Below are 13536 nucleotides of genomic sequence, written 5' to 3'. Positions count from 1 at the left end.
TCCTCTCAGTTCTCTCAGTATTTTCTAATAGGACCTACGTCTGATTCATGTTCTGTTCCTCAATCTCCATGACTCTGTAGAGGAGAAGAAGGATGAGACCTGCAGGAACAACGGGCAGGTGTACGCCCACAACGACATGTGGACCCCAGAGCCGTGCAGGGTGTGTGTGTGTGACAGTGGAACCACCATCTGTGAGGAGGTGCAGTGTGAGATGGTGGGGAACTGTGAGAAGGTGACCATCCCTGAGGGAGAGTGCTGCCCCGTGTGTGACAGCTTCTCCAGCGCTAACAGGAGGATAGGTGAGATACATTTTATATATATATATATATAGTGAGACTATATTGTGAGACTGTAATATATATTCATATGTATATACATATATATTTATATGTATATACATATATATATACATCTACATATATATATATATATATATATATATATATATATAAATAAACATACATACATGCATGCATGCTTAAACATATATATGAATTATATGTCTAAAGGGTGGGGCTCACATGTCTACATCATTACCTCAGACGGACTGTGACTGCAAGGTATTGCATGGAAGTCCAAGTGTGAAACATAGCGATTAAGTTTGGATTCCCTGGAGGTGTCTCACTGACTGATGATAAGAGGGGAAAACGTACTAGATTTCATAGTGTTTCAACATTTAACACAGTATCAAGTCATTGAAGATCACATGTCAAATTAAGGATGAAAGATCTACATTAGAATCTGATTTCTTCCTTTCCCTTCCTCAAAGAAATGATGGCGTTCAAGGTGAGTAACGATAAAAGATATTCTCAATTTTCGGTTTTACAATTTTTACTTGGACACACTCCTGAATATTAGCCTGAATGCCAGTCTGTTTGTGTTGTCATGCCAACTCCTTGTCACTCATTGTCATATTTGGCTTGACAATGAGCAATGGGGTTGGTAAGAACACAAACAGATCTGGAACCAGGCTACCTGAATAGCTGAGCTGATTGTCACATTGTTATTTGATGCATTTGATTTCCAGGGTCAGAAAGGCGAACCTGGTGATATCCCTTATGTAAGTCTGTGTTCAGACATCTCAGAGACAGTGCATCTGTTAATCAACAATTCATGTGACTTTTGACACCTATTATGACAACTGTTATCAAAAACGTTTTATAGTTGAACAACTGTTTTTGTTTGTTTTTTGTTTCCAGGTCGTGGGGCCAGTAGGTCAACCCGGACCAATGGTGAGCACTCTGTAGACATTTCTTTTGTGTAAAAAAACCCTTCATAAATCAACATATTTGACATTATTATGCTAGTTTCTCATGCTGCTCATTGTAATGGCTGGAATTGAATGAATGGAACTGTACCAAACACATCAAACACATGGATACAACGTGTTTGACTCCGTTCCATTGGTTCTATTCCAGCCATTACAATGAACCCGTCCTCTTATAGCTCCTCCCACCAGCCTCCTCTGGTATACTGTATAGAAGATCAGCTGGCCCCTCCCCTCCTTGAGGTTCAGTCAGATTCCCTTTACCACACTAGATGGTACTATAGAGTGTCAGTAACCAAGGAGGGTTACCTGATGCTACTACTGCAGTCTCTTTCCACAGCTACAGTGGGAAGACACTACTGCTAGTCTAACATATGACGTGAAGGGATCATGCTTTCTTGTTATCTGTGTCCATGTTCCAGGGTCCTCCTGGAGCTCAGGGGAACAGAGGATACACTGGTTTCAAGGGCAGAAAAGTATGTCTAACACAATGACATTTACATCTAGAGAAGCATGTTACAATACTGCGATTCAATGTGACCTAACACACTATCCTGAGCTAACTCACTGCTCTTCAATACCTTTATATGTTGAATCTGGTAGACATGTCGAATCATCTCTCTAGTAGTGACGTTCAATACTGTCACTCATGAGTTTGTATATGTTTCCTAAAATCCAGGGTTTACAGGGCCCAGCTGGCATCGACGGGGAACCAGGAGTCCCAGGGAACCCCGGTGAGCCAGGATCCCCCGGCCAGCCCTCACACCCTGGGGTGAGTTTGTCTGTTTGTCTCCCCAGCCTGACACTTCACTGGTGCAGTCTGTAACCTTCATTTCTGGTCAAAAGTGCTTTCCCTCCCTACACTTGTTAGTAAACTGACTGAGAGGGTTGGTTTTGGGGAAAAAATACAGCCATTTTGTATTTTGTATAGCTTTTTGGCCGAATGTGCTTGCTGTACCTGAAATCATTTTCACCCCAAAACGTCAAGTAAGTAACATAAAGAGACTTGGGGGCTTGTAGGGAAAGCTCAGAACTTCCAACCCTTTTCTATCCCTCTTCTCATTGTACCTGTCCAGTTGAGGGGGAGGTCACTGCACCTATTCTCTTCATACGGAGGCGACTACCTGTCTGTGGTCACCATTGAAGAACTTCCACACCTTGGTGATAATGAATGAATGACTGTCCTCCTCTCTCCCCCAGGGTCAGCTGGTCTCTCAAATGGCTGCAGGGTTCGGTGAGAAATCAGCTGGGATGATGGGGATGATATCTGGCAACAGGGTGAGTTACTATTTAATCACCTGGGATGATGGGGATGATATCTGGCAACAGGGTGAGTTACTATTAAATCACCTGGGATGATGGGAATGATATCTGGCAACAGGGTGAGTTACTATTAAATCACCTGGGATGATGGGGATGATATCTGGCAACAGGGTGAGTTACTATTACATCACCTGGGATGATGGGGATGATATCTGGCAACAGGGTGAGTTACTATTAAATCACCTGGGATGATGGGGATGATATCTGGCAACAGGGTGAGTTACTATTACATCACCTGGGATGATGGGAATGATATCTGGCAACAGGGTGAGTTACTATTAAATCACCTGGGATGATGGGGATGATATCTGGCAACAGGGTGAGTTACTATTAAATCACCTGGGATGATGGGGATGATATCTGGCAACAGGGTGAGTTACTATTAAATCACCTGGGATGATGGGGATGATGTCTGGCAACAGGGTGAGTTACTATTAAATCACCTGGGATGATGGGGATATCTGGCAACAGGGTGAGTTACTATTAAATCACCTGGGATGATGGGGATGATATCTGGCAACAGGGTGAGTTACTATTAAATCAGCTGGGATGATGGGGATGATGTCTGGCAACAGGGTGAGTTACTATTAAATCAGCTGGGATGATGGGGATGATGTCTGGCAACAGGGTGAGTTACTATTAAATCAGCTGGGATGATGGGGATGTTATCTGGCAACAGGGTGAGTTACTATTAAATCACCTGGGATGATGGGGATGATGTCTGGCAACCGGGTGAGTTACTATTAAATCACCTGGGATGATGGGGATGATATCAGGCAAACAGGGTGAGTTACTATTAAATCACCTGGGATGATTGGGATGATGTCTGGCAACAGGGTGAGTTACTATTAAATCTGCTGTCCTATACAAAAAAGTCCCTGACAACCTCATTGACTGGTAGTCCTTGCTAAGTGTGTGTGTCCATGGGCAGTAGATTGTCAACAAGGAAATACATACGGTAGAGTATGCACCACAGGAGGCTGGTGTTGCCTTAATTTGGGAGGACAGGCTCGTGTTGATGGCTGGAGTGGAATTAGTTTCATGGTTTCCATGGTTTCCATGTGTTTGATGCCATTCCATTTGCTCCGTTCCAGCTGCATCCTGTCTTATTCATTGTCTTTGGCGGGCTTGATTGAACGACAGTTCATTTACGTTTGTGCCTACATTACTCATTACTCTGTGTTTGTATGTTCTCTCCATGTATATTTTAGGGTGAGGCAGGACCAAGAGGGCCTCCTGGACCGTCCGGTCAACCAGTAAGTCAAAGATGGTCGACTATATCTACCTTTCAGACATCAATTCTTACTGGAGACCATTTCTGTAAGTAAACAGACAGATATGTGATCCTTTCCTTTTCCTCCCTTACTCGTAGGGCCCTACAGGGGGACAGGGGGCCCCAGGAGACGTTGGAGACCCAGGATCCATGGTAAGACCCATGCATAATCTCTGCATCAGTCATCTCTCTGATGCTTTTTTGACTGGGTTTGAATCGCGGTCACCTACATGCTTGAAGACTGTTAGCCCATTGAGCTAAAGCCTAGACATTAGCACAGGGAGCTAACTCAGCAACAAAAGGGCCTAGGCCATTGTTCCCCAACTGGCGGTCCACAGAAATCAGAAATCGGTTCCAAAGTATTCGCACGCACAATATAGAGTTAAACAGTTTGTGATCGTATACAAATGTAAGCACGTTTAGTAATTCTAATTTTTTTGGCAAATATTATATCTGTTTGGGCTTCTTGCGGTCAATTTGTAGTCCACAAATGATTTGTAATTAAGTTCCTGACCATCCTCTCAATAGAAAATCACCCCACAGCTGAATCAACTGACTCTAATCTTCCTGGTTTAGACATTATCTCAGGGAGCTAACGCAAGTCTTCAGTTCTCAGGCAAAGTTATCATCATCACACCAGCTTGGATCACTGAGCCACCTCCGCTACACTCTCACACACCATATTGATGTATTACACCAATATCTACCAATCACACTCTGTATTGATGTATTACACCAATATCTACCAATCACACTCTGTATTGATGTATTACACCAATATCTACCAATCACACTCTGTCTTGATGTATTACACCAATATCTACCAATCACACTCTGTCTTGATGTATTACACTAATATCTACCAATCACACACTGTATTGAGGTATTACACCAAGATCTACCAATCACACTCTGTCTTGATGTATTACACCAATATCTACCAATCACACTCTGTCTTGATGTATTACACCAATATCTACCAATCACACTCTGTCTTGATGTATTACACCAATATCTACCAATCACACTCTGTCTTGATGTATTACACCAATATCTACCAATCACACTCTGTCTTGATGTATTACATCAATATCTACCAATCACACTCTGTCTTGATGTGTTACACCAATATCTACCAATCACACTCTGTCTTGATGTGTTACACCAATATCTACCAATCACACACTGCCTTGATGTATTACACCAATATCTACCAATCACACTCTGTCTTGATGTATTACACCAATATCTACCAATCACACACTGTCTTGATGTGTTACACCAATATCTACCCATCACACACTGTATTGAGGTGTTACACCAATATCTACCAATCACACACTGTATTGAGGTGTTACACCAAAGCTATATGTTTTATTGACTGTGTGTGATTGGACATGTTGTTTTTATACAGGGTGGCTTTGGTTACAGAGGACCTGAGGGCCCACCAGGAAAACCAGGACCAGATGTAAGTACTCTACACTCCAACAGACATAGGCCGTGTCCCTATTCCCTATATAGTGCAATACTTTTGACCAGGACCCATAGGGCCAGTGGTGAGGAACAACCCGCATTAAATATGACATCTTCTGAGTATGAATGAGCCTAGTATGTTGATATTGGTTGCTTTCTGCATATGTTCCTTCATAGTATGTAGTAAGATTAGTTTAGAGTTTTTCCTAGCCACCGTGCTTCTACATCTGCATTGCTTGCTGTTTGGGGTTTTAGGCTGGGTTTCTGTACAGCACTTTGTGACATCAGCTGATGTAAAGGGCTTTATAAATACATTTGATTGATTGATTGATTGATTGATTGATTGATTGCACCGAATATTGTTTTAGTAAGTAGTAGACAAGCTAAAGTATGTAGGACACAGCCAAAGACCATGGATGCCACTTGCCGCTGATCAAAACAGATACAAATGTTATGTAAGTGTAATATCTTGTTGCTAATGTAGATTGCAGGTAGCTCTGCACACTTTCTTCAATAGGCGTCGGTTGAAAAACGTGTTAGTGCAGACTACACTAGCACCAATACCTTGGTGTGTCTAACTCTGCTCTCACATGCCATGTTGTGTCATTAACTCGTCTTTTTACAACCTTTATCGGAGATGGTAGAATACCAAGTGTCAATTAAACCTCTTGACTATTAGACAACACTAAACTGCCTAACACACCTTTGTTCAGGATTATACAACGGGTGGTAATGCCTTTGAAGCTGGTGTTTGGAGGATATATTGGCTTGGTTTGAAGGCCCGAGACGAACCGTGGCAATATGTCCTCCAAACACCAGCTTCTCTGGCATTTCACTTAAGCGAACCCAACATGGAGATTTTATTTTTGGACCTTTGTTCTACATCAACCTTTAGTGCATTGAACATCTAGGCATACTCAGCTATCCAGAATCAGTTTGACATTATGTTGGAGTGCTGTTTGTTTACCTTTCTGAAGTGCTGTTCATCTGTTGAACCCTTATGAAAAAATATTGCAGTCAGAGTGCAGTATAACTGCAGTACATTGTAATAATACTGTAGTTTGAATGCAGTATAACGGTTGTAGGCTGAAAATACTGCGTCCAAAATAAATCTTTTTTTTTTACTGCAGTAATTTTGCAGTTTAACTGCAGTTACAGTGCAGTGTAACTGCAGTTCAACTTCAGTACACTGCAGTTATTCTGCAATCACTGCATCCAAAATTCCACAGTTGACTGCAGTTACTGCACTTTTACTGCAGTTTCAAAATTGCAATATTTTTTTGTAAGGGAAATGCTGTTTTGTCTTCATCTGAGAGGGTGAAAATTACAACTATTTGTTACCTACTTGTACTGTAATGTCTTCTAGTAGCTGAGAATGTTATGTGAATGTGATGTTTTCCCTTCACAGGGAGAATCTGGCCCAACCGGAATAGCCGGAGATAAAGGAGCTGCTGGATCTGCCGTAAGTAACAAACTGTCTTTCATCTGAAAACCAACTATCTGTAAGCCTTCAAACAACCAATTATCTGCATGAGATATATTTCTCTGCCACTGCAGATCAAATGAGTGTTGAATGCAAAGGCATTTGCAAAAACACAATTAATTACACACTTCTTTTATGATAGACATTTCAAGATTTTGATTAAACCACTTACAACAATGTCCATATGATTAGAGTGAGTTGTAAGACTGTGGATGGATGTGCTTTATTTCCTAATCCACTCCCATCCAACTGTACTTAGTTAAGAAAGCAGGTACCATTGCCTTCAACCTAAACTTGAATAGTCTTCATTTTGTGAGTAAAACCAATGAACAATAATCCACAATTAGAATAGACTGTTGTTTTAATGGGGCCACTGTATGTACTTATACATGTGAAAGTTAAACAGTGATTAAATGTGGTGATTTCCAGGGTCCCAGAGGTTTCCCAGGACTGCCAGGTCACCCTGGACTGAAAGGCCTTAAGGTCAGCAGCAACACAATGATCACAATGCTCATATCTATGTACTGTAGTTTGAAGCATGGCTGCATGTACATTTTTGTACATTTTTTAAAGTAGTTAACTTGGCACTGTGCTGTTATGAACTTCTGTGAGATTCGTTAGAGCCTAGAACAGACCTGATCAGAACTAAAGAGCTAATGTCTCATCAACAGGGTCATGCAGGTCTTCTAGGAGCGAGAGGTCAATCTGGTGCTGCTGGGTCAAAGGTAAACTCATCATCATGCATATCTTTATATTTGTGCTGCTTCGCATGGTTAGTATCTAAAAGTGATCTGTTTCTGTTTGAAATTGCTGCACATATCGTGACTCTCTCTCTCTCTGTGTTATTTTACAGGGCCCATCAGGTACTCCTGGTGGAATGGGGCCCCCTGGTCCTGTGGTAGGTCATAATCAATTAGTTAATTGATAATAAATTATTATATGATTGTAATACGTGTTACTCACACACACCAATAGCTCTAAATACTCTGATATGTGTCCAATCTGTTAGTGAGGGAGTGTAATATTACGTGAAACATGATACTGTATATTTTAGGGTCCAGCAGGAATGCAAGGGGAGAGAGGAAGGAGTGGCCCAACTGGAGCTGTGGTAAGAGAGATATGACTACCTCTGACCTCTGACCTATAACTCTACATTACACAGCTCCGTCTCTTCAATCCATTGATTGCCAACCTGAATTAAATTGATCTGAGGTCAGTTCTTATTCAACATGTAGCATGAGGCATCATTGGTTTATATGTAGGTTCAAAATGTTTTGTTTTGGCTTATCAGTGACACATGCTGTAACCTTTGTTTTTATTTTTATTTATCCAGGCGAGTCAATTAAGAACAAATTCTTATTTACAATGACATCCTGGCTTACAATGACAGCCTATTCTGCCACTGTCCTCCTATGGTGATGTGCATTGATGATGAGATGATAGAGGGGAATTTGTTAAATCTTCTTTCAGTTGTGCATCTCTCTCCATACAGGGGAAACGTGGTGAATCTGGACATATTGGGAAAGCAGGACCACAGGTACGACCTCTAACATCCAACAAAACATCACCCTTCAGATCAAATTATTATGATACACAAATCAGTATTACACATGCAATATAACAAATGAAAAACAACACTGTATCTACTCAAAATACACTATTTTCCTGAAAGCCAGTATAAAAGTGTTATACATTTACAAATCAGCAGTAATGCTAACTGGGCAAAAGTGATGTTTCCAGTACTAACCAACACCAGATGTGTGTCCAAAATGGCTCCCTATCTCCTATATAGTGTCTATATAGTGAAAGGAATAAGGGGCCATTTTGGATACAGCCCCAGGTGTGGATGACATGCAGCCTACTGTACCAACCAACCATCCTGGATGTGATGTGATTCTAGGGTCCTATGGGGATCACTGGAGCTCTAGGATTCCCAGGTAGTCCAGGTATAAAGGTGAGTACTGTTCATTCTTTAATATACTTTGATGGAGCACAGTCCTCTTCTTCACACCAGCCATGTCCTAAATATTGGTTACTCAAACGTACAACCCAGTCCTTCCCCCTCAGAATTACATTTCATTCTAAACAGGCCCATTCGGATTACTCTATTCCGATAAAGATGTTTATATGAGGGTGTTTTGATGAGGGTGTTTTATTCATTATGAGCTATGCATCTGTTCAACAACGGTTGATTAGAGTGCATGTAAACACACTCTGACAGTGACACTGTTGTCTCCAGGGGCAACCAGGTCCCCCAGGAGCACGAGGGACAGGGGGCCAGCAAGGACCAAGAGGGGAGGCCGGACGCGTGGGATTGGCTGGAGCTCTGGGAATTCAGGTGTTTGGCTAATTCATGATGCTAATAATCTCTACACCTACGGTAACTGTACTATCAACAACTCACCACTTCAGGGTGTAGATTGATTCACTGAAAATGTTGCTGAATCTGGTTTCTGATTGAAACGTCCATTGAAAGTACATTTTATGCTGAACTGAATTGTCGGGTTAAATTAAGTTGAAATAAATGACTTAAAAACATGTTGATTTCTGTAGGGTCCAACAGGAACAGAGGGAGCTGCCGGAGCCAAAGGACCATCCGTATGTATAACTCCACCCACTTTCATCTCTCCTTGTTCATCTCCTTGTTCATCTCCTTGTTCAGCTACTCCCTTCTCCTCCCCTCAATCTAATGTATCTCTCACCTTCCAATATTCCAAATATTAATATCTGATTATGTATTACTCATTATTATGTATTATGTAAAATCCTTGAAAGTATGTAATAGGGTGTTGGCCCCCACATGCCATGCTGTCTGGACAGTAGACTACAGCCTGTCCTGTTAGAATGGGCCCTGGTACAGAGTCACAGAGACAGTAGACTACAGCCTGTCCTGTTAGAATGGGCCCTGGTGCAGAGTCACAGAGACAGTAGACTACAGCCTGTCCTGTTAGAATGGGCCCTGGTGCAGAGTCACAGAGACAGTAGACTACAGCCTGTCCTGTTAGAATGGGCCCTGGTGCAGAGTCACAGAGACAGTAGACTACAGCCTGTCCTGTTAGAATGGGCCCTGGTGCAGAGTCACAGAGACAGTAGACTACAGCCTGTCCTGTTAGAATGGGCCCTGGTGCAGAGTCACAGAGACAGTAGACTACAGCTTGTCCTGTTAGAATGGGCCCTGGTGCAGAGTCACAGAGACAGTAGACTACAGCCTGTCTTGTTAGAATGGACCCTGGTACAGAGTCACAGAGACAGTAGACTACAGCCTGTCCTGTTAGAATGGGCCCTGGTACAGAGTCACAGAGACAGTAGACTACAGCCTGTCCTGTTAGAATGGACCCTGGTACAGAGTCACAGAGACAGTAGACTACAGCCTGTCCTGTTAGAATGGACCCTGGTACAGAGTCACAGAGACAGTAGACTACAGCCTGTCCTGTTAGAATGGGCCCTGGTGCAGAGTCACAGAGACAGTAGACTACAGCCTGTCTTGTTAGAATGGACCCTGGTACAGAGTCACAGAGACAGTAGACTACAGCCTGTCCTGTTAGAATGGGCCCTGGTGCAGAGTCACAGAGACAGTAGACTACAGCCTGTCCTGTTAGAATGGGCCCTGGTACAGAGTCACAGAGACAGTAGACTACAGCCTGTCCTGTTAGAATGGGCCCTGGTGCAGAGTCAAAAAGACAAAAGGCTACTGTTAGACTACAGCCTGTCCTGTTAGAATGGGCCCTGGCACAGAGTCACAGAGACAGTAGACTACAGCCTGTCCTGTTAGAATGGGCCCTGGTACAGAGTCACAGAGACAGTAGACTACAGCCTGTCCTGTTAGAATGGGCCCTGGTACAGAGTCAAAGAGACAAAAGGCTACTGTTAGACTACAGCCTGTCCTGTTAGAATGGGCCCTGGTACAGAGTCACAGAGACAGTAGACTACAGCCTGTCCTGTTAGAATGGGCCCTGGTGCAGAGTCACAGAGACAGTAGACTACAGCCTGTCCTGTTAGAATGGGCCCTGGTGCAGAGTCACAGAGACAGTAGACTACAGCCTGTCCTGTTAGAATGGACCCTGGTACAGAGTCACAGAGACAGTAGACTACAGCCTGTCCTGTTAGAATGGGCCCTGGTACAGAGTCACAGAGACAGTAGACTACAGCCTGTCCTGTTAGAATGGACCCTGGTACAGAGTCACAGAGACAGTAGACTACAGCCTGTCCTGTTAGAATGGACCCTGGTACAGAGTCAAAAAGACAAAAGGCTACTGTTAGACTACAGCCTGTCCTGTTAGAATGGGCCCTGGCACAGAGTCACAGAGACAAAAGGCTACTGTTAGACTACAGCCTGTCCTGTTAGAATGGGCCCTGGCACAGAGTCACAGAGACAGTAGACTACAGCCTGTCCTGTTAGAATGGGCCCTGGTACAGAGTCACAGAGACAAAAGGCTACTGTTAGACTACAGCCTGTCCTGTTAGAATGGGCCCTGGTACAGAGTCACAGAGACAGTAGACTACAGCCTGTCCTGTTAGAATGGGCCCTGGTACAGAGTCAAAGAGACAAAAGGCTACTGTTAGACTACAGCCTGTCCTGTTAGAATGGGCCCTGGTGCAGAGTCACAGAGACAGTAGACTACAGCCTGTCCTGTTAGAATGGGCCCTGGCACAGAGTCACAGAGACAGTAGACTACAGCCTGTCCTGTTAGAATGGGCCCTGGCACAGAGTCACAGAGACAGTAGACTACAGCCTGTCCTGTTAGAATGGGCCCTGGCACAGAGTCACAGAGTCAAAGAGACAAAAGGCTACAGCCTGTCCTGTAAGATAAGTCATGCATTGATGTCAATGGGTGAACACAGGTTAGATACCTATTTTAGGTATAATGATGTGATTTCTACCCCAGGGAGCTCCAGGTATCCAGGGTCTGACTGGACTGCTTGGCCCCGCGGGGCCCCCCGGACCACAGGGAACCACTGGACTGCCCGGGCCTAAGGGCCAACTGGTAAGAGATTTGTTGTTTAATTTTGACCACTCATTTCATTGTTTGGATCAAGAATGGTTGTCAGGTCCCTAGCTATGTTAGAAAGGTCATAGAAACTACTGCTGGTTTCCATGCTCCAGTTAAAATGCTATCATATGGCTACATGTTCATAACGCCGGCAGGAAAAGCTAGTTCTCAAACCTTGAGATTGTACATTGTCAGTAGACTTGAAAAACAATGTCATGTGAAACATCTATCCATCATATTCCTCTCTTCTCACAAGGGTGATTTAGGCATTCCCGGATTCAAAGGAGAGACTGGATTCAAAGGAGAATCTGTAAGATATACAACCCATCATAATGAATGTCCCTCTAATTCCATGGTTTAATAATGTACAGTAGCAACCACATGCATTTGTTGAATGGCAGGTTATGTTGAATGGCAGGTTATGTTGAATGGCAGGTTATGTTGAATGGCAGGTTATGTTGAATGGCAGGTTATGTTGAATGGCAGGTTATGTTGAATGGCAGGTTATGTTGAAAGGCAGGTTATGTTGAATGACAGGTTATGTTGAATGGCAGGTTATGTTGAGTGGCAGGTTATGTTGAATGGCAGGTTATGTTGAATGACAGGTTATGTTGAAAGGCAGGTTATGTTGAAAGGCAGGTTATGTTGAAAGGCAGGTTATGTTGAAAGGCAGGTTATGTTGAAAGGCAGGTTATGTTGAAAGGCAGGTTATGTTGAAAGGCAGGTTATGTTGAAAGGCAGGTTATGTTGAATGGCAGGTTATGTTGAAAGGCAGGTTATGTTGAATGGCAGGTTATGTTGAATGACAGGTTATGTTGAAAGACAGGTTATGTTGAAAGGCAGGTTATGTTGAATGACAGGTTATGTTGAAAGGCAGGTTATGTTGAAAGGCAGGTTATGTTGAAAGGCAGGTTATGTTGAAAGGCAGGTTATGCTGGCGCTGGTTTCTTTCTAAATGTTGAAAGGCAGGTTATGTTGAAAGGCAGGTTATGTTGAAAGGCAGGTTATGCTGGCGCTGGTTTCTTTCTAAATGGGGTGCATGTCTATCTGAGCCTTCCTCTAAACTTCAGCATGTTTAGTTCATTTATTTGGCCTTTGACATAAATGTCTCTTGCATTATCGAGCAATGAGTTTAAGACAACATCAAGGGTAGCAACATTTTCCACTTGGCTCTTCCTTCAGTCTAGGCCAGCTTTAAAGTGCTTAGTGCACGTTGAGCAGTTTGATGCTCCTAGGGACAAGTAAGTTTATCCACACCCGAAGTTGACTGCAACAACAATATATTCAATACATTTTATGGTGCTCTTAAAAGACCATACAATAAAATATAACAAACACTAATGTATGATGTGGCAGCCATCTTGTTTGATTATGACATCATTGCAGGGTGCACCTGGTGATCATGGAGCGCTGGGTCCCATGGGAGAGGAGGGGAGGAGGGGAGAACGGGGTGACGCCGGGACTTCAGGTGCCGCTGGACCCAATGGAGAGAGAGTAAATCAGCTCTTTCACTCACTACAAGAACTTTGTCTGTCTCTCTCTCTTTGTCTCTTCCTCTCTCTGTCTTTCCTCAGTACATTCAATAACAGCAGAATTATTTGATTAAAATCAAAACCCTTTAGCAAATTCTATTAAAACCAATTTGTAATTTCCAGGGTGCTCCTGGCAGTAGAGGTTTTCCTGGTCAGGATGGGTTACCTGGTCAAAAGGTAGGTTGGTTTCTCTT

At 43.1% G+C, this 13536-nt stretch overlaps 1 protein-coding gene across 2 annotated transcripts in view; it reads left to right on the top strand.

Annotated features, from left to right (window-relative positions):
- Nucleotides 1-13536, top strand: part of LOC115185811 (collagen alpha-2(V) chain) — a 41706-nt gene that overhangs the window by 6091 nt on the left and 22079 nt on the right. The window contains exons 3-25 of one of the 2 annotated variants that reach the window (XM_029745825.1): nt 81-299; nt 770-786; nt 1028-1060; nt 1200-1232; nt 1690-1743; nt 1947-2039; nt 2468-2545; nt 3802-3846; nt 3963-4016; nt 5278-5331; nt 6745-6798; nt 7249-7302; nt 7491-7544; nt 7673-7717; nt 7874-7927; nt 8312-8356; nt 8720-8773; nt 9059-9157; nt 9373-9417; nt 11706-11804; nt 12067-12120; nt 13197-13304; nt 13466-13519. In XM_029745825.1, the coding sequence (XP_029601685.1) occupies nt 81-299; nt 770-786; nt 1028-1060; nt 1200-1232; nt 1690-1743; nt 1947-2039; nt 2468-2545; nt 3802-3846; nt 3963-4016; nt 5278-5331; nt 6745-6798; nt 7249-7302; nt 7491-7544; nt 7673-7717; nt 7874-7927; nt 8312-8356; nt 8720-8773; nt 9059-9157; nt 9373-9417; nt 11706-11804; nt 12067-12120; nt 13197-13304; nt 13466-13519 (1499 nt within the window). Of the gene's footprint in view, nt 1-80; nt 300-769; nt 787-1027; nt 1061-1199; nt 1233-1689; nt 1744-1946; nt 2040-2467; nt 2546-3075; nt 3115-3801; nt 3847-3962; nt 4017-5277; nt 5332-6744; nt 6799-7248; nt 7303-7490; nt 7545-7672; nt 7718-7873; nt 7928-8311; nt 8357-8719; nt 8774-9058; nt 9158-9372; nt 9418-11705; nt 11805-12066; nt 12121-13196; nt 13305-13465; nt 13520-13536 lie in introns of those variants that run through there. The other variant, XM_029745826.1, reaches the window with a different exon arrangement.

This window comes from Salmo trutta, unplaced genomic scaffold (genome assembly GCF_901001165.1).
Source record: "Salmo trutta unplaced genomic scaffold, fSalTru1.1, whole genome shotgun sequence".
NCBI lineage: Eukaryota > Metazoa > Chordata > Actinopteri > Salmoniformes > Salmonidae > Salmo > Salmo trutta.
This window is presented reverse-complemented; position numbering and strand designations above follow the sequence as displayed.